Here is a 26,885-nt window from a genome sequence, read left to right as displayed (position 1 = left end):
GTCATTCCCATGAATCGCTTCACCTGTTTGACAGTCCGGGGTGTTGGATACTCTAATATCGGGCATATTTTCTCGGGATCTGGTCTTACTCCGTCCTGGTTCACAAGAACTCCCAAGTACCTGACTTCCGTCTTACAGAAGTGACTTTTATCTTTGTTGATGGTTAGGCCCGCACCTAGAATTCTCTTTAATACCATTTCTAGGTGCCGTTTGCTCCTCGAATGACGATGAAACCACTATAACGTCGTCGAGGTAGGCAAAAGCGAATAGATCCATATCCGGGCCTATCACCTTGTCCATCAACCTCTGGAAGGTCGCTCCTGCGTATGACAGTCCGAAGGGCATTCTCTTAAATTGAAAGTGCCCTAATCCAGGAACTGTAAACGCTGATATTGGACGCGATTCTTCCTTTAAGGGAATTTGATGGTACGCACTGCTCAAGTCCAAAGTAGATATGAACTTTGCATCCCTTATTCGTCTTAGGATGTCGTTCATATATGGCAAAGGATAGGCATCAGGTTTGGTAATTGCATTTACCTTTTGATAATTCACACAAAACCTATATTTTCCATCTGCCTTCTTTACCATTACTACTGGACTTGACCATCTGCTGGTCGCTGGTTCGATAACATCCTTTTCCAGCATATCTTTGACCAGCGTGTGCATTTCCTCTCGCACTCTATCTGAGACTGGGTAATATTTCTGTTTGATGGGTCGAGCATTTCCAACATCTATTTCATGCTCAACCCCCACGGCACAACCTAAAGCCTGACCCCCGTCAGGAATCAATCTTCTGACGAGGTCTTCAATTTCTTCAAGCTGTGACTCCGTGGCTTCCCATAGTCCTACCGGTGCGAGAAATGCCGTACCATCAATTCCAGCCACTTCCATTGCTACTTTCACTTGGGCGTCCTTAAGCCATAATTCATCCTCATCGGGATCCAAAATTGCGCACAACTCTCTTATAAAGTTCGCGCCTACATAGCAGTCATCCATGAACAGTTCCATAATGGCGACTCTAATCTTCCTTGTGATTCCCCCTACCTGAAGGGAAACATTACGTGTCCAATGATGGGGCATGTGCACCCGTCGGCAAGCCTTACATCCTGCCCTGGTCACATTAAGTCCTAGTTCCATCTCCGATGCCAAACTCAGCCCTAACTGACCCATGACCGTGGATGAGGCGCCGGTATCATAGAGTGCTCTAATTTTAAAGTCACCTATGTCTACCTGCAACCACCACCTGGTCTCATCCTCTGGGTCATATCCACGAGTCCCATCTTCGCCTCCTTTCATCGTGCTTTTCAGCGGCTTTTTCCCTTCCGCTGCCGCGACGACGGTGGGCTGGCTTCTACTCGTGGATCCCTTCGGCAGAGGAGCTTTTTGTGTGGAGGGGCTCTCCCTGGAGTCTTCCCCCTCCTCCACAACCTGTATGTGGCCATCTGGTCCCTTCAGGATAACCACTCCCCTATTCTGCCGAGGGCTGACATCGGGTTCAATTGCCTTCCGCTCTAATATACTGCTATGTCCTGGGCTCTCTTGATGCCCTCCCAGGACTTGTTTGGATCCCTGGGTCGCCGACAACTTGCTGTTTCCCATCGGCGACCCGCAGCGAGAGGTCGAATTTACTGGAGGCGCGAAGATGACCTCTTCTCTTCGCTCTCCTTGTCGTTTTCCTTGTTGCAATCTGGGCAGAACTTGCGACTAAAACCCAGTTTGCCACAAGCGGAACATTGGAGAGGCTTAGTAAAGTCTATCTTCCGCCTCTGTCCTTCTCGCCGCTCGCCAGGAGACCTGGAAGAAGGAGAATTTTTCCTTCCTCCACGCCATCGGCTCTTACGCTGTTCTGGAGGGCTGGCTTGCTTGTCAGCGGCCAACTTGCGCAATATCCGCTCGATGCCCTCCAGGCGTTCTTCCATCTTCTTATCAGAAGTGGAAGCTTGCGTAGCCGATACCGATGCTTGTTCGGTAGGCCTCCTGACGGGGTTCTCCACGCCTAGTCCGCGCTGCGGATCTCCCTCCTTCTTCGCACGCGCCTTCCCTTCGCTGGCCATTGCAGCGGTTTGGGATTTACTACCAGCCGTTCTTTTGCTCGGCTGGTAGGCGTGCTGAGGGAAGATCGTCGAGTTGGGGTCAGCGAATACACGTGGACGGCGACCATAATATAAGGTGTTCTGTACCTCGATCGCCCTCCTGTTGAATTCGCGTATCGACGTTATCTCGCTCCGACGCAGCTGGATTTGGATGGTTGGAAGGAGGTTTGCATGGAGTAGGTCTAATAACCTCTCCAAGGGCATGGGTGGTTCTAGCCTATTGACAAGAGCCACCAGGTTGGACACGTAGTCTCGCACTAGTTCGTCCTCACCCTGGAACCGGTTCTGGGCTTCCTGCAACAGCCTTTGTTGCTGTTGCGTACTTGTGCCAAACCAATCCCGGGCGTCCGCGACGAACTCGTCATAACTGAGCCACTGGTACTTGTTGTTATCGTACCAGGTCCTCGCGTTACCTTCGAGGATCTCTGATACGGAACAAAGCACTTCGTCGTCAGTTAGTCCTGCACCTACGCGCAGATCCTCCAACCTCGACAGAAACGTATCTACGCTCTGTGCCCTACTGCCCGCAAACCTCAATTTCCATCCGCGGACAATTTTCCCAACATCTCGGGTTGTGGAGAGCCCTGAGAATATCTGATGTCCGGTGCCAGATGATCCGCTTCGACTCCTCTGTCGAACGGGTGCGGATCTCCCATAGACTTCCGAATCCTCTTCACCTCCTCTTCGTTGGAGGACTTCCGGTGTAGTGACGTCCCTCCTCCTAGGTATTGGTCTGGGAGGAGCCGGTGTACTCCCTAGAATCCCCGAGTCGTAGTGACAGGTGTATGTGTCCTGAAAGTTCACATTACGTCCGGAGCGCGGTTGAACCGAGTCACGCTGAGAAGAACGGTTAGCACTGGCCATGTCATGCATTGCGTCTTCCAGCTCTCGAATTCGTATGCGCATGTCCTGCGCCTCGCGCTTCGCACACACCTGTAATCCCTGCAGAGTCTGAAGGGTTTCTAGGATTCGACCTACCAACTTTTGGTTATGGTCTATTCCCTCCTTCAGATACTCTATCTCTCGGAAGGCTTCACTCAAGGATAATTCTTCCTGAGGTTCCTTCCGAGTGCAGGATTCCTGCGACCTGGGGTCCGGATTGCTCCGTCTCTTCCCCCCCTTCTCCTGCTCTTGCGTGCTAAGGGCCTTCTGGATGAGTTCATCCTCTTCTTGGCGGCTGGCTTCACCCTCAGAGTCCTCATCCGAGCAGGTGAATGTCCTTGACATGTCAGTCAATGATATTCCCCCCCTATTGATGATCCTGAGGGGATGGTCGCTGTTATCATCCGTGGTGGAGTTTTCCAACTCGTCACAGACTGTGTCGAGCCACGCTTGTCGGGATCGCCTCCTGCGCCCCGCTACCTCTTTGCTGTGCGTGGTCTCTTGAAAATCTGTGGCGGTGTACTCACCCAGCAACCATCTCCCAAGCCTAGCCGCCTGTTGGATGACACTTCCATCCTTGCGCAGCTCCAAATCCGCTAAATAATGTTCGCGCTGTGCGGAGGTCAGCTCTAATGCCCAATTGTCGATTTGAGCTGACAACAGAGCCATCTTGCCTCCGCACGGGTGTAGGATGCGGTTGAGGTTTAAAATTTCGGCCTAATCGACCACTACCGCCTCCTATCACCCAAGGTATGAGCGGGTGTACACTATTTAGTGTCACTACTTTTAATGCCTCCTTTTATAAGGCCTTTTAAAAGGAGATTATGAGCGCGTCCAGTCTCCGCAAACTTTCTATAAATATTATAAAAATATCCTACCTAAGGTCGGAGCCTACTGTTTGCTTGCCCCGCCTGGCTAATATTTGGACTGCACGCTTGGGTCGCGCTCTCTGCTTTATCGTTGATCAGGTGTTACCAACCCCCCTTTATACACCAAACTATGGTTGAAATGGGTTAACACCTGATTCTCCCGTACGATCTGAAATCACTTCGACCTACCAAGTATTATCGCTTTCGGCCCTTTTTACAATAATCTTAACAATTTTTAACCAAAGGTTCGAAGTGGTTTCGTTTTTTCCCCAGCAGAGGGCGTACCGCTCATGATCTCGCTCTACCTTCCTAAGCGCTCGCGTAATCGTCTCTCTCTCTCTCGTGCGTCGATTACCTTCGACGCACAATCCTATTCGCACGACACGGGTCTTAATACCAGTTGGGCGCCATGTAACGGGGGGGATAAACCTGCAAAATGAGAAATTTATATAAGAGCAAACTCCCACGATGCAGAGCAAACCGCCGCTCCGTTAACACGTATGTTAATACGTGTATTCGCCTTAACGTCAGCTGACTTAACTTGGTTGTCTTCGATCAAGTGGAGTTGAACTCACCTTAAGTCACGTGCCCTGTGACACACGATGAGTTTTAAGTGTAATCGACTTTGCTCCTAATCCACTTAATCCCCTAGCTATGATCGGATTAAAACTTAAGCCTATTTCAATTGTTTAATCTATTAGGAAAAATTATATGACGAAATCGGCGAATAATTTTAATAGATTTTATTAATAAAAATCTCTACAGTCTTTATCGGGCCGAAAGACTGACGCACGCGAACAGGATTTACAATTAAATAACTTTCGGTGAGAAAGAGAGAGAGAGAGAAGATACGAAAATTGGCGCGATCTAACGCTCGGCGCGAATACAAAATTATCAACGCTAACGCGGCTGAACAAAATAATAAATATATTTAGACACGCGATAATAAAGGGAGGTGCACCTACTCTGCGGTGCAATTACGGTGATCAGCCGTAATTGTTGATGTCAGCAAAATATCAACTGCCTCTGTCCTTTGAATAATTGACTGCGCTGCCTCACTCTGCTTATCAGCTGCAAACTGCTTCCGAAGCCCCGTACTTGCTGTAATATCGCTATCACACTCACGCACGAAATTGTCCCAGGAAAACTATTACTCGGCGAGAAAAAAACAGTGCTAATAACTTCGGCGATATGTACTTGTCACAACAGCTGAGACGTAACTGCTAATTTGAAAGATCGCGCGCCCCCTCTCTCTCTGAATACTTAGAACTAACGCGCGAAAATCAGAATGGCGAACGGTTCGATTAATTGAATCGACTACCGTTGCACTATGTATAAAAGAGTAATAATAATAGTTATTATTTTTTAAACGTAAAGTTAATTCGTAATAAAGAAAAATAACAAGTAAAAACAGTTTAATAAAAATCATTAATTTCAAAAGTGGAAGTTTAATATTGTTATTATTTCTTTTTTAATCATTTACAATTTGTCAATGAGAAAAGAAATTATAACAAATAATTGATTTTATAATAGTTATAAATAGTTATTATAGTCTCAATTCCTATACTTATAAACTGTTTACTTTTTTCAATTTTCACTTGTGGTTTAGTTTACTTTTTGTTGGTACTTTACTTTGCTGTACACTTTATCTTAATTACAATTTTGTCTTATCAATGGCTCGAAGAAGATAAGTTATATCAAATCTACACCCCTTACGATAATAAGACATCCGATACATATTTCATTATTCATAGTAGTTGAAGAAAAGTCAAGTATTTAAAAAGTTATAGTTTTTTTATAGTGCTAGATTTATAAATAAACTTATTTCTATATTTTGTAACGGTTGTTGATTTCTTTAGAAGTAAATCGTCGTCCGTTAGCAAAATTTATATGTCACCGCTGTTTCCCTCTTTTGGCTAGCTCTGTGCTGGACGCGCAACCTGAAAACGAGCGCGAAAGCACGGATCAACAAAGAAAAGCGATGGTCGAAGGTTCTTAGAAAACGTTGCGAAGGAGAAGGGAACGTAGAGAAAATTCGGGGCTATCGAATGAATTCACCGACTTGCTTAGTATATTTCCAGCGAATTTATTCATCACTTATTTTCACATTAGCGCACATTCCACCTTGACCGAGAGATTCGCGACGCACAGCCTAATTAAACGTACGCGTGAGAGAGAGACTGAAAATACGATTACGGATGGCACGCAGCCGACACTGTTTACGTACGCTCGCTTCCCGGGATTCTCGCACGCAATAATGTTACAACGAAGGAGACTTACGCGGGCGAACGCTGCTGCAGACAGCTTCGCTTTATCTCCCGTGCCTGTTTCCGCGAGGGCCGTCGCCCAGGGTTGTCGAGGCTGGGAGGCCCGCGAGTCGATCCTCTTGGATTGTGGGCGACGAGCCGGCTCTCGCTATTCGGATGGCGGTCTTCAATTCGCTCGTCCTCACACGTGGATCTTCGCGGGATTCCTTCCTCGGTCACTGTGCTCGCACTTCTCGAACTCTCAATCCGCGGGATCGATATCTCACTCAATTTTCCCACACCGATGAACGAAAGGATTCCGAGCGTGTCTTATCCGCTTGCCGGTCTCACGTGTCCTCTTTTGAGCCCGCGTGTCGTAGCTATCTCTGTCTCTTTCTCGCTGCGCGGGTCTTTCGCGCATGGCGCGCTTTTTCGAAAATCGCTCATTCATCTCTTAACGAGCCCGCTCGTTATAATTTACATACAAATTTCCCGAACACGAAAATATAGTACATAACAAGAAGAAAAGTTTTTGTCTACTACGTAAGTATTTATGTCACTTATCATATATAATTTTATTCAAATATTTTGATTTGTAAACGTGTGAAATATAACTGTTAAAAACGTATGGTCGAATTCTATCTATAGACTAAGTTTTCTTTTGTCTTTTATAAAATTATTCAACTGCAAAACAGAGTATTTATATCTTGATTTTGTTTTAGATTAAAACATGAAGATCAATCCTTTGAACGTAGTCAATTTATTATTAGCATATTTTCAAAGTTTACAAATAACAGATAGTGAGATTAATTTCAAAGAATTAAAATTGTCAGAAAAGTTGAAAGAAATATTAATAGATGCCGTGTATGAGTTTTATGATATTGATACTATATGATTGTTGAAGAGACGTTAGATATTCCTGAAGATTATAAAGATACTGATGCTAAAATAATTGAAGATGAAGTTCAACATCACTTTCCTGATCCTGATTTGCACCAATAAATCAGTGCACAAATGATGATGAAGAAATCATATTTGATTATAAACAAAGAGTTATTCGACTCTTGGAGTGGACATTGCGATAAAGCTGCAAGGGAAACGATGCCAACAAACAAAATTGTTAATATAAAAAAAAATTCCCACAGGAACGACAGGGAACATCCAACCACTCGATGTTTATGGATTTCGTATCTGGAAAAACTTCGTTCGACGTTTATCAGATCAAGTAATTTTGATGGATTATGAAATGAATCTACATTTAAGAAATAAGATCATAAAAATGCAGTCTCTTGTCCATAATCAGCTTTCTTCACCAAGATATACAAATATTTTTAAATACACTTGGTATAAAAGCGGCTACATTGCTGGAAAACCAGCTAAAACAGATAACCCTGTAGATTTTAGTTTTGGAGATTCTTGCAATATACATTGTGAAGTAGAAGCATGTAAAAATCTTGCTACAATACGGTGTGGTTGGTATAGAAGATCATTATGTTTCAAACATTTTTTCGATGATTATCATTTCTGTAAGGAATTCGTTGAATGATACATTTTAATTTACCAATAAATAAAAAAAAAAGAAAAAGATGAAAATTATTATGAAAAATCAAAATATATGTAGTATCGCTTACGATGGCTCTAACGTAAATATATTTATGTATCTTGTAACGGGGAATTTCGTTCTGGGAGCGAACAGAATTCTTACCCGTTAAGGAATGGTTGTTCCCTGCGTCGCGAGGCTGACCGCCGCCTCGATCAACTCGTTCGAACGGCGTCGATCTTTCGACGTTCCGCCCCAGAGCCCGTGAAAACCTACACGTGCAAGGCACGTGTGGAAATCCGGGTTGCCCAGTGACTCGTGGTCGGGCAGGTTCTGTCGTGGGCGTCGAGAGTGAACAACCAAGGGGATTTGAAAGAAATAACTGCAGGTCGATTATCGAAAGAATCGGTGTTTTTATTTACGCCCGTCACTTCAAGTTTACAATTGTAATACCGCGGCCGAGAGGTTTTGTCGAGTGTTCCGCGCACGCGGCGAGAGAGAGAAAGAAGACGCACTATTTAATCGCACTTCCCGCTCGCACGCATTTACAATTAAAGTCGGGGACTTACGTTGCGGGAACCTGTCGCTGAAAGTCGAATAACACTGGCGACGTATACAGATCGCGTTGGCTCCTGTCGCTTCTCGATGAGGGACCTCTCAGTCGGAACTTTCGCCGCCCGGATCTGCAGTTGCCCGCGACCCTCGACTATTGCCTCAGATCGCTCTGGGCAACTGATAGTGGGCAGCGAACGACCTTTGTCTGAGAGATGCTTCCTTGGTGACCTTTGTGCTATCGGATCTTCGTACACTATCGGCTAGGCTGTCTCTCGAACCTCGCTGGTCTAATCACTTCGCACTTCCGTTCTCGCTATCCGCAGGTCCGGACTTGACTAATTCCTCATACCTTCTTTCGTTGACGCGCGCGCGCCGGCCGGCGGCCCGATCGCTCTCTTTCCCCTTCCTATTATTTCTAATGTTCAGCGGTACGCGCGCCTGACTCGTGCTAGTCGGCGCTCTAATCTCTCTCCTCTCTCTCGCTCTTTGGGTTTGTTTCCGCGGCCCGGCTTTTACGTAGCTCCACGCGATAGGGGCGCTTAGGTTGCACCTTTAACGAGCGACACTCGTTACAATCTATATACGAATATAAATATATATGTATAGATCTATAAATGATAATTAAACCTCGTGTTATTCTCGTGTTTATTTTTAAGAGATATTTCTCGCCATTTTGGTACTATTAAAATAAAATGTATTAAACATATCTTTATTTGTCATTGATGGGTGATAACTCGCGCGCGGCAAGTTTGTCCCGTACGAAGGCCTTTCAACAGCCGAGCGGCCTTTGACTCGGGCGGCAATCAGGCTCTCGGGCACCCCGTCCCGTTCGCGCGTCAATAACAAAGTCTTCGTAGATTTGAATCCGGACTCCCGATACCGCGATCGTGAGATAGTCGATCGGACGTATTCGTATATATTTATCCGTAATCGGTTATATATATAATAAGCAATAACGGGGAAGCATATGGATATACTCAAGCGCGTTTAATAGTATTTATAAAATTTATTTTATAAAGCTTAAGTACATGAATAAATGATAGAGCGAAAATTAAAAAGAGATATATATATATATATATATATATATATATATATATATATATATATTGTAACGGGGTATGACCGTTTAATTAATATATCGCGTGATTACCTTGAAAAGACACGCGAAATTGTCAAAGCTCACTGCTATTACGGGAGAGCACGAGAAAGCATACGCCGATCAACCGATTATCGTTTACAACCTAAACTAAATTGAGTGGAAGCTATGTGAGAAGAGAGAATGAATGAAAACACTTGTTAGTAATATAAATTGGATCTTTTATTATCCCTCTAAACTCACAAAAGATCGGCCCGCGCGTTTGTTTACATGCACGCTCGCTCATCGACAACACGCTTTGCCGGTACGCTCGCTGCTCTTTGTTACTAGAGCCTTACATGCACGCATCGAATACCGAGAGTTATCTATCAGTCATGCAATTCCGATCGCGTAATTAAGCTGGCCAGCTTACCTTTTATCTGCAGGCGATCGGAGAAAACTATCACGGGTCGCACAGCACAGAACAGTTTAACGCTGTCTTATCGTTCGCGAGTCGCGAATACGCGCACACACCGGTTTCGCCCTCGATGGCGAAACCTTCCACACTCTCTCTGGATTTGGCCTCTGGCTCGTACTCGACGGCTCCTTGGCGGCTGTACTCCTGGATCTCTCGTCGTTGTTATTGCTAAAGCGTCAAGGGCACGTGAATCGAAGAGACGATAACGTAAGCGGACGGGCACTATAATGGTCGATGCTTCACTAGTTCGATTTCAATCGCGCGCGTTCCGTCTGATCGCGTGCCGAATTCCTTCGTTACGTATTTTGTCCCCCCGGCAGGTGCTGCCCTCACGGACAACAATAAGGTTAAGTATTTAGCGCTAACTTGATGTTTACCGTCACAATATACATATATATAGACGCGTGTTCTTCGCCTCGTGTTGTCTATTATCTATAAACAATATGGTACTCACTTATTTTTTAAATAAAGTTATTGACAATCGGTCCTTTATATATTATTTTCTATTTATCGGCCCTCTCTCCTATCTATTTCTCTTTAAATGGATTGTAAGCCCCGTCAAATGTGCACGTATATACGTATATGTCCAATTAATACTGTGGATTAATTTATATTTTTTTCTTGGTCCTAGCGGCGTGAACAAGTTGGCTGTACGGTTGCTGTGTTTCTTTGCCTTTTACTAACACTCAAACTGAACTCAACTTTTAATTAAGTAAAGGAATAATACCGGATAACTCGGACGAATCAAACTAAATTTCGATTTCAATCGGCGAGATGAACTCTGTAATGCGGAAATATTGCGGCCTAGTTGCTCTAGCGCTCAGTCCTGATTGATTAATCTCTCCTCGTTGTTTTCACCGGTTTATTATATATTCTTTGTCCCTCGCATTCCGTCTCTCTCTCTCTCGCACATATGCTTTAGACGTTTACGCTTCTCGTATCGGCTCATATTACCTAACTAAGCACGCTGACTACAGCATGCTGTCGCAGCATGCTGCAGCAGCGTGAATCAGCCTCTGCTGCTCATTCCCACCGAGTCGCGCACATGAATACTGCTAGCTATAGTGTTTTATTACTATGTTCGAACGGAATTCTCGAGAGCGAAATCTTAATCGTAAAATATAATTATAACATAATGGAACGTCACGTAACAGTCATAAATTATGTTTGAGCTACAGATATATTTTATTAAAAAAAAATGGGATACCTTCACGTATGGTGTAGAAATCAATTATTTTAAGAAAAAGCAATTGATAAACTCAATTCTCGCAAAGTTAACCACCTGTTATTTGGTTGGGTAAGGGTGGTTTATGGGGATTTGGTGGGTTAGAGGCAGGTTGGTTAGTTGAGGTAGCTCACTCAGGCGTAGGATTAAATTATTTCAGGGAATAATAAACGACTTAACTCATGTTTCCCAGGGTTAGGAGGTTTAGCCTGCTTGTGTTTCAGTAAGGGTGATTTATAAGGGTGGGGGTTAGATAGGTTAGGGGTAGGTGGATAAGAGGTATGTTATACAGCTGGGATAACTCGTTTATGGTGTAAAATTCAATTATTTCAAGAAATAACAAACGACTAAAGTTGCTTTTCACAGGATTAGGTGGGTTAGCCTGCATGTGGTTCGGTAAGGGTAGTTTATGGGAGTTTGGTGGGTTAGAGGCAGGTTGGTTAGTGGAGGTAGCTCGCTCATGCATAGGATTAAATTATTTCAAGAAATAACAAACGACTAAACTTGTTTATCCTAGGGTTAGGTGGATTAACCTGCTGATAGTTTGACGGGCGTGAAACACCTCTTAAATATTTTTTTTTTAAATCCGGAAACACGTCAATTTAATTTTGGTATTTTCTCATTATCAGTGCGATTTTTAAATCACTCGAGCTGATTTACTATATTAAATGTCGTAAAACAGTACAAAAAATAGTGTACGAGTATTTACCCCTATTAAAAAGAAGGTTGCAACCATGCGGTATAAATGTTATGTCCTTAAAAGCGCCTTTTTATAAGAAATTTTTTAACGTTGAGTTTACTGAAAAATATTCATTTGATGTTGAGAAATATTATTATATATTATTATATATTCTTTGTCCCTCGCATTCCGTCTCTTTCTCTCTCGCACATATGCTTTAGACGTTTACGCTTCTCGTATCGGCTCGTATTACCTAACTAAGCACGCTGACTAAAAATAAATTTAAATGTATAAAATCATTCAAATCGGTGAGGTCGGGTTGGGGTGGTTCCCTTGTTAGATATTTCTGTTAATACATATACAGGGTGATTCAAAAATATATGTAAGTATGGATACCGTTGGATTTGTTTTGAAAAGTTATTCAAGACGCCATTATTAGTTTTTTTCCGATAGTTAGGTAATTAGATAATTAACTTGAAAGATCGACCAATCAGCGCGCGGCTTTAAAAGCCAGGGCGAGTGCGGAGCGGCTAGGGGGGCTAGCCAGCGCGCGCCGCGGCTATATGGAAGCGGTGCTTTACCTTGATGCGCGACATGAGCTCCCCAAACCGATAGACTCATATTCATTTTATAGATCGAGTCCTATCGATTGATCGACAATAATATAAAATTATGAGGACGCACGATTAATTGACAAAATCAATAATCCAATTATAATCATTTCATAGACCATGTAAATAATATAGCATCACATACGCTTTAATCCATGCGAAAAGCAGCACCCAAAAGCCAGATTGTTAAATGATAAATTCGTCAACGTGATCATTCGCACCAAGATTATGGTAATTACAAGACTGCCATCATGTAATTACGTCACTTGTAGAGTGATGTTCTTGGGGTTCGGTTCTGAGTGTCAGGTTAATTTTTCGACTAGCCTGGAGTTGCGCAAATTTTCCTGAGAAAATTTCTCCCCGTAATACTGGAAAATTTCTATTTTCGTTTTACGGCCGTTAAGATGACTCTATTAAAATAATGTTAAATGTATAAAATAATATTCATTTTAAACTCCAAATCAAATCATAGTATTTAAAACTAAACAAATATTGTAATTAATATTATAAATAAAAACTAAATAGTGTTTTAGCAACCATAGTAGTTTCATAATAAATCAGACGAGTTCACAAATAATTAATCATAAGATTTCTGTATTTTTGCGTCATATAAATTTAATTTTGTTTCCCTAGTCTTAAGTAACAATGTTGAATTGCAATTAAGTACTGCGACAAACACCTATTTGCTGAAATTAATTAATAATTATTGATCATAAGAGGACTTTTTCGAGGACTTTTTTGAGGACTTTTTTTGATGACTGTTTTGAGGACTATTTCGAGGACTTTTTTGAAGACTTTTTTTGAGAACTTTTTCGAGGACTTTTTGGAGGACTTTTTCCAAGACTTTTTCGAGGACTTTTTCGAGGACTTTTTCCAGGACTTTTTTGAGAACTGTTTCGAGGACTTTTTCCAGGACTTTTTTGAGAACTGTTTCATGGACTTTTTCGAGGACTTTTTCGAGGACTTTTTCGAGGACTTTTTTGAGGACTGTTTTGAGGACTTTTTCGAGGACTGTTTTGAGGACTTTTTCGAGGACTTTTTCGAGGACTTTTTCGAGGGTTTTTTTTATCCTAATTAATTAATAGAAATTAATAATAAGATTCGATTGAGTACCTTCACAATCACGGTACGCTCAACAAAATGTGTAGTAACTTACGTAACAGAAATAAAAATTACTAGCTATAAAAGGTTTAACAATATAATAAGTATTTAATTTTGACAATAAAATAATAAAAGTATAGTTATTAAAAAATGTCAAAATGATGCTCGAAAATAATTTTAAAAATAAATATCATATTTCAAAATGAAAAAGTCCTCAAAAATCTCCTGGAAAAAGTCCTCGAAAAAGTTCTCAAAAAAATAGTCGAAAAAGTCCTGGAAAAAGTCCTCAAAACAGTCATTAAAAAAAGTCCTCAAAAAAGTCCTCGAAAAAGTCCTCTTATGATCAATAATTATTAATTAATTTCAGCAAATAGGTGTTTGTCGCAGTACTTAATTGCAATTCAACATTGTTACTTAAGACTAGGGAATCAATATTAAATTTATATGACGCAAAAATACAGAAATCTTATGATTAATTATTTGTGAACTCGTCTGATTTATTATGAAACTACTATGGCTGCTAAAACACTATTTATTTTTTTTTTATAATATTAATTACAATATTTGTTTAGTTTTAAATACTATGATTTGATTCGGAGCTTAAAATGAGTATTATTTTATTCATTTAACATTATTTTAATAGACTCATCTTAACGGCCGTAAAACGAAAATAGAAATTTTCCAGTATTTCGGGAAGAAATTTTCTCAGGAAAATTTACGCAACTCCAGGCTAGTCGAAAAATTAACCTGACACTCAGAACCCAACCCCAAGAACATCACTCTACAATTGACGTAATTACATGATTGCAGTCTTGTAATTACCATAATCTTAGTGCGAATAATCACGTTGACGAGTTTATCATTTAACTATCTGGCTTTTGGGTGCTGCTTTTCGCATGGATTAAAGCGTATGTGATGCTATATTATTTACATGGTCTATGAAATAAATATAATTGGATTATTGATTTTGTCTCTCACCTTAAGTCACTTGACTTGTGACACTCTATCAATCTTCTATATGAATGACTTAATACCTAATCCGCCTAATCCCCTAGACGAAATCTAATTAAGACTTAAGTCTTTATAGATTTATCAACTATTAGGGAACGAAATGAATTAAACGGCGAATAAAATTAATAAAGTTTAATTAATACAAAACTACAGTTTTTTATGGACCGAAAGACTAACGCACGCGAATAGGATTTACAATTCTTGATTATAATTCGGTGAGAGAGAGAGACAGAGACAGAGAGAGAATTCGTAATTTGCCGCAAAATCTAATGCGATTTAAAAAATACTTTCGAAAGTATTTCGTCGCGCAATAATAAAGGGAGGTGCACCTACCCTGCGGTACAATTACGGTGATCAGCCGTAATTGTTGAATAAAATCAACCGTGCTCTTTGGATCAATCAGCTGCGCTGCCTCGATACAAATATCTGCTGCTGTTGTAATGCTGCTTCTTGCTGCTGCTATGATGCTGCTGCTTACTCGCTGCACTTACGCACGTATCAAAATCCCACCAAAACTTTCGATAAAATACGGCGAAACTCCATGCAAAATATTTGGCGGTACTTTCATGAAAGCAGCTGAGGCTTATTTGTCTATTTTCAAAACCTGGCGCGCCCTTTCTCCCTCTCTCTCTTATTGTTAGTCGTTCAAACTAACATCGCGAATAGACGAATCGGGAACGAATAGATTAATCGAATCGACTACCGTTGCATATTATTATTATTATTATTACTACTAAGAAACATCAATTTCTAAAGCTATCAAAACGTATGGATTGATAATTTATCTATTTATTATATTTATTTCGACTACTTTTTGACAGTCATCAGAGGTCAGAATATTTATTATTTATTTAGATAATGGACTAATAAAAACTGATTATTTGATATTTTCTATATTATTGATTTTTTTATTGTTCCTTATTAAGAAAATGATAATTTTTCATCTATAATAAAGTATTCTAGTTATTAAAGAATACCACAAAGTCATAAAATAATAGACTCCAAAATTTAGGAACAAATATTTTCCGAAATAAATAAGAGAAAATTTAGGTCGATTTTATGCTATAAATCATACATTTTTTCCAAGTAAAATTCTTCTGTACGAGTCGATGGTACCAAAATAATAATTCTTAAAAAAAAGTTTTTTTGTTTCTTTCAAACGTCTGTAACTTTTAAGCTAATTATGAAAAAACATCCTGCTACATTGCATTCGAAAGCTCTTTAAACAAGCTTCCAAATCCTCCGCTTAGATTTATCGTGCAAATTTTTTTCATAAAAATGTTCAGACTTAAAAGTGGGCAAAAAATTTTTGATTTTTTACTTATCTTTATGTATGGAGAAAACATAGAAAAAAAATTATTAATTGATTCGATAGGGAATGTACCTCAAAGTAATCGCCAGAACCTACAAAATGAGCTTCCGGAGGCTTTTATAGGATGAATACTTCCTTAGTAAAAAAACTTTTATCTTTATGTAATTTTTTCTCTGGGTGGGCCAATAAATATGTACACACACACACAGACACACACACACACACACACACACACACACACACACACACACACGCACGCACGCACACACACACACGCATATATATATATATATATATATATATATATATATATATATATATATTGTGACGGTAAACGTCAAATTAGCGCTGATAACCTAACTTAATTGCTGCCTGGGAGGGAAGCAACTACCGGGGGGACGAAATACGTAACGAAGGAATTCTGCACGCGAGCAGATGGAACGCGCGCGATTGAAACCGAACTAGTGAAGCACTGGCCATCATCACATTCGCTCGCTTTTGTTTCGCTAACACCGATTTACGCGCCGCCGATACCGGAAGCCTACAAAAAATACGTGCCAGTGATCCAGAGAAGTGACCGCTGTTACCAAGTGTCGTACGGCCGCATGAGGGAGAGACCTGAGCCGACGGAGGAGTGTCACCCCCCCCCCGGGCGAAATCAGGAGAGTATGTGTGAGGTTTTGCCATCGAGGGCGAAACTATCGTGTGCGCAAACTCGCGATCCGCGACATAAACAATAGAACAGTTTTCTCGCCGTGCGAGTCGTCTGTAACACCTTCGTACGCCTGCGATATTAAGGTAAGCTGGCCAGCTTAATCTCGCGATCGCGGCTGCATGTCTAATAATTAATTTCCGAAACCCGAAGCGTGCATGTAACGGCTCCAATAACAAAGAGCAGCGAGCGTCCCGACCATACGTGTTGTCGATGAGCGAGCGGCGTTGTAAACAAACGCGCGGGCCAACCTTATGTAACATTTAAATGATAATAAAAGGTTCTGTTCGTGTTATTAACAAGTGTTTTCGACTCGCTTATTTCTTATTGCTTCCACTCACTTTATTATAGGTTAATTAGAATTACTGGTTGACTGACGCCTGTCTCCGCATGCTCTCCGGACTACATTTTGAGCATAGATAATTACGTTCGCCCTTTCAACAAAGTCGCGCGAATAAAAATATAATTAAACGGTGATACCCCGTTACAATATATATATATATCGTAGCACTTTGTTCTAACTTAAGCATTTTAACCTTGTTTAATTTACTAGATCGTGATCACCAATTAAATTTCGAATTTGTTTTACAGTAGTTAGTTAGTAACATTTCAGTATTTTATACAGTAGAGTAATTTTCAACGCCTTACAATCTACATTTTTTACATCTTTTTCAATTTAAAAATCTACAATTTCGTAGAGTAGAAATTTTAATTATTTATTCTTTCTCATTCAACTTTGTCGTGATTAAAATATCAATTGAATTTCAATCTAACTTGGATGACTTGCGTAAAGCTGCCTTGGTTTAAATTTTATTTAATTTTAGATTTGAGTAGGTTCTTTGAAAATACGGTAACTCATTTATTCTAAATTCTTCGTTTATTATTTAGTAATTATTTCTCATTCTGTATGTGACGGTGGTTGACTGGACCAGAAATTGACTCAAGTAGAAATTCGTTTCTTAATTAATTGAAGCCTTTGAGACGACTGATGCAGTAGATAAACTTATTAAGATCATTGAATTTAAGAGTTAATCATTAGAGAGGTCAATCAAGTCTCTTCAAGAATTTTTAAAAGAAACTCCGGTTTACGTGATGAATGCGGAGGTTCGTTTAAATCATATTCGGACTTTTTTTCGTGGATATATCCTTTATCATGAGGAATTATCGCTATTAAACCTGATAGTCCTCGCATATCTGCGTTCGTTAAGTCGGATTTCTACGCCGTTTCAACTGAGGTGCAAAAATTAAAAGCACCCGCCTTGATTGCGAATTTGACAAAGTTACGCGCGATCGACATGAAGGTTACCGAGAACTAAAATTGATCAGCGGACGGGTATTCAAGCAGGCGATTTGGGAGAGACAGATAGCTACCGTGCAGATGCGAGAAAGATAGTTGCGCATGAGTGAGAGAGAAAGGCGAATTGTCCTACGTTTAGAAATTAGGCAGATTACGGTTGGCCCTCGCCGAACCACACGCCCCCGTTTAAATTATAAAGATGAAATTATACTACCTCATAGTGGAACGTGTATATACACACATTAACAGGTAATAAGATCACGATAAATTGGTTTCACTTTGCTTGATTCTCTTTTTTATAAAGACATTCGAATCTCGAAAATATGAATAATTTTCTTTCAATTAGATTAGGCATAAGATAAGTAATTTTCTGGAGAATGCAATATATCGGGCTATGCATAAATAATTTATTCGCTCAATAGGTCATATAAAAGTGTTTGACAGAAGTTTTCAGATGAGCCGTCACATGTTTAAAAATTTACTTCTAGACGGGAGTAACAACAGTTATATGAAGCGCCAAAAATCCACATAAATCGAAGAAAGTTGTAAACTTGGGGATATTCATTATTTTTTTTCCCGGCTCAAGAAGCCTATGGGAAAAAATACCAAAACACGGTTATTTCTTTTTAATGTAGAATACACTCGATTTTTTTCGAGTAATTTGGTGTCCTATGAAGCTCAATCTCTCCTTGTAAGAGGAACTTCTTATCTCAAATCACGGATATTTGCGATTCTATCGGATTGTCAGATCCCTTAACCTTGTCCGCCAAAACTTTGATACAGGAGTTTTGAAGGGTCAATCTCACCTGAGATAAATTGTCACCTCAAAACGTTCATTCGAAATGGATAGCGTTAGCCGAACAACTTCCGTTTACGGTTTTGCGATGCATCACTGAATGGGGACAGTGCCTGTCTCTTCGTTCGTTCTACCGATTCGTTAGGATATGTTACTGTAAGGCTAATTTGTAGCAAATCCAACGTCGCTTTATTGAGTTATCATACAATCCCTCGACTAGAGCTGGCTAGCGTTAAGCTCTTAAAGAGAATCTACGTCGAATGCAAAGATCAGCTAGATTTCCCTGTCGAGTGAGTGAGCTTCTGGTTGGATTCATGATAGTTTTATGTTGGCTAAAAAAGGCCCCTGATGTGTTGGAAACTTATGAGTCTGATGATTAATGGACATCAAGAAATTCAATGAGAAAGTCCAACGGAGACATTCGTTCAAAGGACAACTTAATTGACTTGTTATCTCGATGACAGTGTATGCGTTGTTTACACTTTTCCGTTTTGAGGAAGGCACAGCGTAATCAAACATTACCACCTCTCTCCCTGGGCGCCAAAGGTTGGCATAGCCTACTGTCTTTCACTCCTTCGCTTTTAAATACTTTGGAGATCCGGAAGTCAAGTTTGCTACGACATCCCTGACGCTCACAGTGAGTCGGAACCTTGTTAATCTAAGACAGCGACCTCCTCGAAAGGAGTACCGATCTTTTCAAAGTTCGACGCTCAAGGAAAGCGAAACTAAAGGCTTGACCCACGGTTTGGGCGCGACGAGACTCTAATTGTCCCGACGTCTACCACGTCGGAAGCGCGCGGTATACAAATCTTATGAGATTTGTTTGACCTGGTACCACTACCCCGCAGAGGTCAACCCAAATTAGGATATCAGAAGAGAGACCCAGCTAGGACAGCCAGAGGAAATTCCTAAGACGATCAACTAGCTAAGCCTTCCCTCCTGGGCTCGTTCAAAACATCCCACCCTGCGTACCTGTATTAAGGGATTGCTCCCACGACTCACTTCAGATATCGAGGACGCGATATAAAGGAGCTTGGAGCATACAAAAACATGTTAAGGGATTGAAAATTCGATTTGAACAAAAAATTCAACTTGTTTTATTTATTTCCGATGTTTTTATAGCAAAACTTCCTTGGCAGCACTTTTAACCTATGCCATTCGAAAGAGCACGCTTGGAAATCTCAAAATTTTGGCTTTTAAATTCGTTACGTGGTACTAATTTGGACTAAGCTTTCGAAAAACCGTCCTGTAAACGTTAATGAGTTCGTTAGGTCAATAGCTTATCTTCTTCGTTAGCGTAATAAGGATCCAGCACCTATTAACGTCTTAAAAACCGGTAGATCACGAAAAGGTGTTCCTTATCTTTCTCCAGCCGAAATAGCTTACGATGAGCCTGTCCTTTTAATCTTTAAGCTTCTTCAATCTAATAAAACTAAAACGTCCGAAAAACTTCACGGTACGTTCGAAAATTGAACTAAGTTCAACGAAATCGACCCCTTTTTAGATAGTGACGATTTGATTAGAGTAGGCGGGTGGCTGAAGAATTTTAATCTTCCTTTCAATCAAAAGCATCCAATCTTGCTAGCACAGAATCATCTCGTGTCAGATCTTATTATTTGTGATGCTCATCATCGAAATCTTATCTTCACGGTGGAATTCAATCAATATTTACTCAATTCGTGAGCATTTCTGGATTCTGAATGGAAAGAATCAAGTTAGACACATCTTACACCGATTCGTTCCGTACATTCGACAGAAACCAAGGTTCCTTCATTACAAAATGACTGGCTTACCAGAGTTTAGGATAGTTCCTAGTACCGGATTTGCCGAAATGAGAGTAGATTTCTTCGTCCCAATCTTAATTAATAAAAAAAAAGATCGAAACCGTAGTTTTATTAAGGCATACGGCTGTGTCTTTGTGTGTATAGTATCCAAGGCTGTTCACATTGAGGTAACTTCTGATCTTTCTACTTAGAGCTTTCTAACATATTTCCGTTGATTCATAAGTGTTCGTGTAAAGCCGCGGGTCATGGAATCTGATAATGAAACGAACTTCACAAGAATGAACAACGAACTCCGAAAAATCTACGATCTGCATGCAACACCGGAATTTAGAGATGCGATTCAGAACTACGCCGCCAACGAATATATTGAGTGGCAATTCAATCCGAACCTGAACCCACCTCTCTCTCTATATTTCGGTGGATTATAGGAGGCCACAGTCAAAAGTTTTAAGCATCATCTAAAACGTGTGATGAAAGATCAAACATTCACCTACGAGCAACTCGACGCTTTGCTAAAGGAAATCTCTGTCACACTGAATTTCTATCCCTTGTATGCGAACTCCGTGGACTCCAGCGACGCGCTAGCTATAACACTTTTAAATATCCTGCCAAAGCTGCACAAATAGTAGGAGAGTATATTACAAAGCATCTCTGATCTTGAATAAATTTTTTTATATTTTCTGCTAATCGTACTTAGTCTTGTTTCGATTTGAAAATATTTGTGAACTGATAAAAGATACTTTTATTATGAAAATTCTAAGCCTATTATATTTTTCATTTTTCAAAAGATGGCCGTCTTAGATCATTTATAGGTTGAAGTCGTTTAAACCGATCAGTAATTGGGACACCTTTTTTACAGTAAACAGCTCAAAATTGTTATAGATTACTTTTTTATATTAATATATACGTATCTATAAGTTATCTCGAGCTCTAGTTGTTAATTCTCAAATAGTAATATAAGTTAGATGCCGTCTATTTGGCTAACGTTCAGCGTAAAGTGTGGCTGTATAAACGTAAACACCCCGGCACTCTCCTAAAATCATAATCATGTCTATAATTTTATTTAGGGGGTAATCAGTCATTTTGTATTTTTAAGAAATGAACTACTAAATAAAGATAAATGGTGTTCTCGTAATTTTGAATTTTGAGTTACTTATCCGTTAGCCCGTCGCTTAAGCACGATCTCTAACACGGACTGTAATGTTTGTACAGGTGGTACTTGGATGCACAATTACAAAAGTAAGTTTTTTTCGCGATTCGTTATCAAATCTGTTGAAGCTACCTGCGACACAAAATTAAATTATATTACTATTATTATTATTATTATTATTATTGTATAGCAGATGGAACTCGAAAGTTCATAGGCTCATCAACACAAGTTTTCTATTCCTCTGTATTTTTCACAAGTTCTAACCACAAGTTCTTTCCACTGTAGCACATTTTTTGAAAAGAATTCAGCTGTGTATTGGGGAAAATGGCCGTCAGATTGTGCACGTACTCAACGGTTAATTTAAAAACATAAAGTGAGAGGCAAGGGGACTCACGTTAATCAAGTGCCCTATCATGAGAAGCAAAGGGACTTACACTAATCAAGCACCCCAAAGGAAACAAAACCTTACTACGTCTACGTCGTTATTTCTGGGTAACGCTAAATATCAGGACAACATTTTGAAGTTCTCAATTTTCAAGTAATATTGAGGTTGATATTCATCAGAAAAGACTAGCAAATAGCATCCACAGGACTTTTTAGCATTTGACCTTGAAATGACCATCCAAAGGTCATAGGAAAAAAATTTGAATATGGTTTTGGACGTAAAATTTCCTGTTCTTTCTGATTCCGGTGACAAAAATAGGGATTCTCATTTAAAAAAATACTCTGACCTTCAAATGACCTTGAAAATAAAGTTCAAGATTAAATATAAGTTTACAATTAGATGGCCCCCTTGTATGAAACATTTTTCTGTATCCAACCACAATTTTGAGATATTCCATATAATAGAGTAAAATAGGTTACCCTGTATGTCTTAGCAGCAAAATTTTCTTATCTTCTTTTTACGTAAGACAGATTGTGAATAAACTTGGAGTAATAATAAAAAAAATATGTCTAATTTTTGCTAGTGCAATTCTTTCGCTTTTATTATTCGACAAATCTAGAAAGATAATTTGGAAGAATAGCTAGTTTGCGATTTCTTGTAGATTTCCAACTCCATTGAGTCATCTGCTTCTCGTCCGAAAACTTCCAGAAAAACGATGGAAGTTCAAATATTAGAGAAAAAAGCAGCTATGAGTGTAATTAATCAACTATGAGTAAGTCACATGATTGAAGTATCAAGTTACTTGTTAACACTGTTTCTTATAGCAAAACAGATATGGTATCAGAGTTATAGTCAAAGTTGTTATGAAGATAAACTTTAAAGATGAAACTAGCAAATAATTTGTTAATAACAGGTTGCCTAAAATCAAAAAGGTCAATTGGAGAAATTAAAAGTTATACTTATCACTTACGCGACTCAAAACATACTACGTATCAAAACGCAATCATCCTTGGAGAGATCGTAGAGGGTCTATCTTTGAGTTTAGTAACTTTTATTAATGTGTTTTTTCTATTGTAGTTATGACTCAAAATCTCTGCTTGAATTTCTGAATTAAACGTTAGATCAACATATTGATAAAAAAAGTAATTAGTCAATCTAGGGTATTTTTAGCTTTTGGTGATTAAGAAAAACTTGTTATTTATCTGATTATCAATGCTGACCCGGAAGATATACGAGTATAGATATGTGTGTATGTGACAGACAACAAGTATTATCTAGCATTTCATTTAGTGTCTGGTCATTAAACAAAATGCTGGAAAATATATAAATGTACAAGTGAAATCGAATATTTATCTATTTTCATCTTTCGGTTAATAAGTTTGCTTATTTTAGTATGCAAACGTTTATATTTTTCCAAATGAAAAATTTTAACTTAAATTTATAGAAAATAGGCGTGAAAATCTGATGGTAATCGGTGTGTGTGTATGCGCGCGCGCGCGCGTGTGTATGTGTGTGTGGAATAAAAAAATACATGGATTATGTTAGAAATGTTTTGTCTAGAATTAGTACAATTTAAAAAAAAACTCAGTTATCTATAACTATCTTAAGAATTATAAGCTTATTACAATAGAAAATGAAGGCCACGTTATAAAATATTTGCAATATTGGAATGACTTTGGAAGAAATCATAAGATGTTTCAAGTATCAAATTTATATTCACGATAAGTGTCGAGAATTGAATTTGTCAACTGAAGACATAATTATTTATCTATTGTGCGTGGGACAATAACACGCAGTAAGTAATTGAAAGTAAGCTTACAATCGAAAAGTTATTGTTGCATAAAAAATGATTTGTTATATAAAAAGTTTGAATTTTCTTCGATGCAATGATCATCTTCTACCTATCATTCTTGAGCACATTCACCTTTATATGCGTAAGTACGTGCGCGTATATAACCGCGTATAACAATAAAACTAGTTTATTTAATTAATTGATCAAATTTTCAGTAAAAAATATTTTTTATTTTGTAAAAATCTACTTTTTTTTTAGTATAGTGATTTTAACATCGTCCAAAAATCAATGTACTTTTTTACAAAATTAGAAATGATTTGGTTATGTAATTGTTCCTGTAAACTATGAGAAAAAAAGTAATAGTAGTTCGAGCAATTAATTTCATCGAGTTAACAGGATTTTTTTATTACGTAATTATCCTACTGAAAAGCCCTATACTATGTTAGCTAAGATAGCATTAAAATGCTCGAATGAAGAACACGAGTGAGTGATAGAAAAATGACGAAGAAAAAGAAAGAAAGAGAGAAATGAGATAGGCTCTGTGTGATAAATTTAACATACGACGCCATATGTCGTGTTCCATGTGACGATTTTATCAATATTTCTAATAATAACGATAAAAAGATTTTTTTGATAAAAAAGAATTAAAAGAATTTTTAGTGTATACAATATAATAAAATTATAATGGAATGACATTTTATTCATAAGTAAAATATTGATTCAGCTATTGAAGGCTTTGGAGGTGTACCACCGATCCGACCTTTGGAGACGCTTCATAACGCACTGTCATTGCGTCAGCTTGACTCCTTTCTTGAAGCGATGACTATAACACCAATGTTTCGTACGCCTGCCTCTTCACCACCTAAAGTATCACCTGTTAGCATTGCCGATGGTCAACAGCAAAACCTCATAGCCATTGATAGTATAAGGTAAAGAATGAGACTAGTCAGTAATAGAATGAACATTTTTTATGCTTCCGATTACTGCTTCATGTTCTATTTTTTATGACATTATTTACTATGCATTCCTTTATGATAATTTTAAACTATTCAACTATAATTTTTTTAGTAACTCATACCATTAATTACAAAAAAATTTTATTTTATTTTCCTATATACAGAAGCAAATGAAATATACATTGTGTCATCAGTATTGCCATAAACGTTGTAATACTATTTATCAATCGAAACAATAAAATTACTAAATTAAAACATTTTTTTCGTATATAATATTCGATTAATGTAATGATTCAAGATACATCATATCAAATTTAGTTGAATAATCTGATAATTAGCGGTGATTATTTTTGTTACTCTTACAAAAGAAAGTACTCTTTAGATCATACATTTTTCTTCTATTTTATTGAAAACAAAGTTTCTTAGAAGACTTTTTCTTTTTGCCACATCATATTATTTTATACCTTTATTTGTTTGTGCAATCAGCGGTTGCTGAGATATTGATGGTTAAAAACAAAAAGATCCTTTTCCATTCAAAGTTCGATATCTCAGCGAGAGGTGAGGGTACTGAACTTTTCAAAAATGTAAATTAAAGCTGAAATAAACAAGTAATCCGATCCATGTAGTGGCTGAGTTAGAAAAATTTTTTCCAAGTTCGTAGACTAAAAAAAAACTGAAAAAATTTAATAAAAAAATTTTTTTTGGTATTTATGAGGATTGAGCAGAACATGTTGCTTGAAAAATTTTTTGATTATGAGATCTCAAAACTAGAAACTTCAAACTTGAAAATGCTTTTTTTTAATTCCAATACGACCATTTTCAAGGGAAATACAGCCAGTTAAAAAGCGTCAAAAAATTTGGAATTTTTTTTTGATCCTTTAATTTTTTCCACTAGTGTATTAAGATAAGTCTTGTTGGTATATTTCAAGAGGTCGATCTTGGACTGATGCAAAGATGTTGATATTTACGAGAAATTAATACATGATAAGATTGGTATGAATGCTTCGATGGTGTAGAAAAAAGAACACTTTTTTTACTTCGGTAAACAATAGGAGTTTGTTTAAACAAATTAAAGACCATATATAAGATAATTAAGAAATATCTAAGATTAATTAAGAAAATTAAGATCTTGCTTTGATCAGTTTTTATTGCTGTCAGTTTGACTTTGTTTCTAACTTTGGTAGAATCATTTTGTTTAATTATTATGAATTATATATACAGAGTGATTCAAAAACATATGTAACTAATAATTCCATTCGATTCGTCTCGAAAAATTAATTCCGAATTGTGTTCTTAGTTTTTCGATTAAATAATTAGGTAATTAGATAATTAGCTTCAAAGATCGGCCAATCAGCGCACAGCTTTAGAAGAACGGGCGCTTGGTGGCGAGCGCGGAGCAGTGAGGGGGGGCCAGCGGCGCGCGCCGCAGCTGATTGCAAGCGGTGCTCAACCCAATCGTGCAACACGGAGCTCCCATGTCTACATACTGATATACGTATTCATTGATTGAACGCGTATCGATAAAAAGAACGGTTCAATACCGATTGACTAATAACAATGATGTACGTGAAAGCTTTTGTGTTTATTTTGCGAAATAGGTTATTTAGTATTCGTAGTCGTCGAATTCAAACTCGCTGTCTTACTTAAGAATTATGTTCATTTAATGCTGAAAATCGCTGTGATCGGCTACTACATTATTGCTTTTTTTTGCTTTTGAGAAAATTGAGATCAATAGGTAGAGGCGTACAGTGTGTTTCCAATTAGTTTGGTTATACGTTTTTTTAAGATTAAGAAATAAAATAATAATAAATAAATTTCATGAAATTATTTCCAGCACATAATAATTATAAAGAAAATATCGCAATGCTGAAGACTAGATCTACAATACATTGCGCATTTCTGAAATATTATTATCAATCTGACGAGCAAGCTACAATTATCAAAATAATTAGGATTATTGTAGAACGCATTAGAACTTTAAGTCGTAGTCTGGGAAGCGAAACGCTTTTCATAAAGTGCGTAAATGTGTGTACATCAATTTTTCCAAGTTGAATTAAGAATTATAAATAATAAAAAACTGAAAATTATAAAAGTCATCGCCACTTTTCGGTGAAAAGAAATTCCAAAAACAAATTTCCATAATTTTTTAAAAATCAATCTCTCGTTGCCCTGTTCCGTATGATAACTTCATCGTTTAAAAAACCGACATACGAAAGAAGATCCGTAATGATTCAAAAGTGCCAGGCTGCTCGGAGAGAGTAGTGGATGTGGCGAAGGTGCGGATTTTGAGAAGAATAAACGAAACGGGGGATGAGGCTCGGGGGCATCAGGACAGA

General features: G+C 38.5%; 1 protein-coding gene across 2 annotated transcripts in view; it reads left to right on the top strand.

The window, feature by feature from the left end:
* LOC131675479 (inositol hexakisphosphate and diphosphoinositol-pentakisphosphate kinase-like) overlaps nucleotides 1-26,885 on the top strand; it is a 376,646-nt gene that overhangs the window by 255,381 nt on the left and 94,380 nt on the right. For both annotated transcript variants that reach the window (XM_058954475.1, XM_058954476.1), the window contains exon 9: nucleotides 24,318-24,522. In XM_058954475.1, coding sequence (XP_058810458.1) covers nucleotides 24,318-24,522 — 205 coding nt within the window. The remainder of the gene's footprint in view (nucleotides 1-24,317; nucleotides 24,523-26,885) is intronic.

This window comes from Phymastichus coffea, unplaced genomic scaffold (assembly GCF_024137745.1).
Source record: "Phymastichus coffea isolate CEN01 unplaced genomic scaffold, Cenicafe_Pcof_1.1 PCOF00023, whole genome shotgun sequence".
In the NCBI taxonomy this organism is placed as follows: domain Eukaryota; kingdom Metazoa; phylum Arthropoda; class Insecta; order Hymenoptera; family Eulophidae; genus Phymastichus; species Phymastichus coffea.
This window is presented reverse-complemented; position numbering and strand designations above follow the sequence as displayed.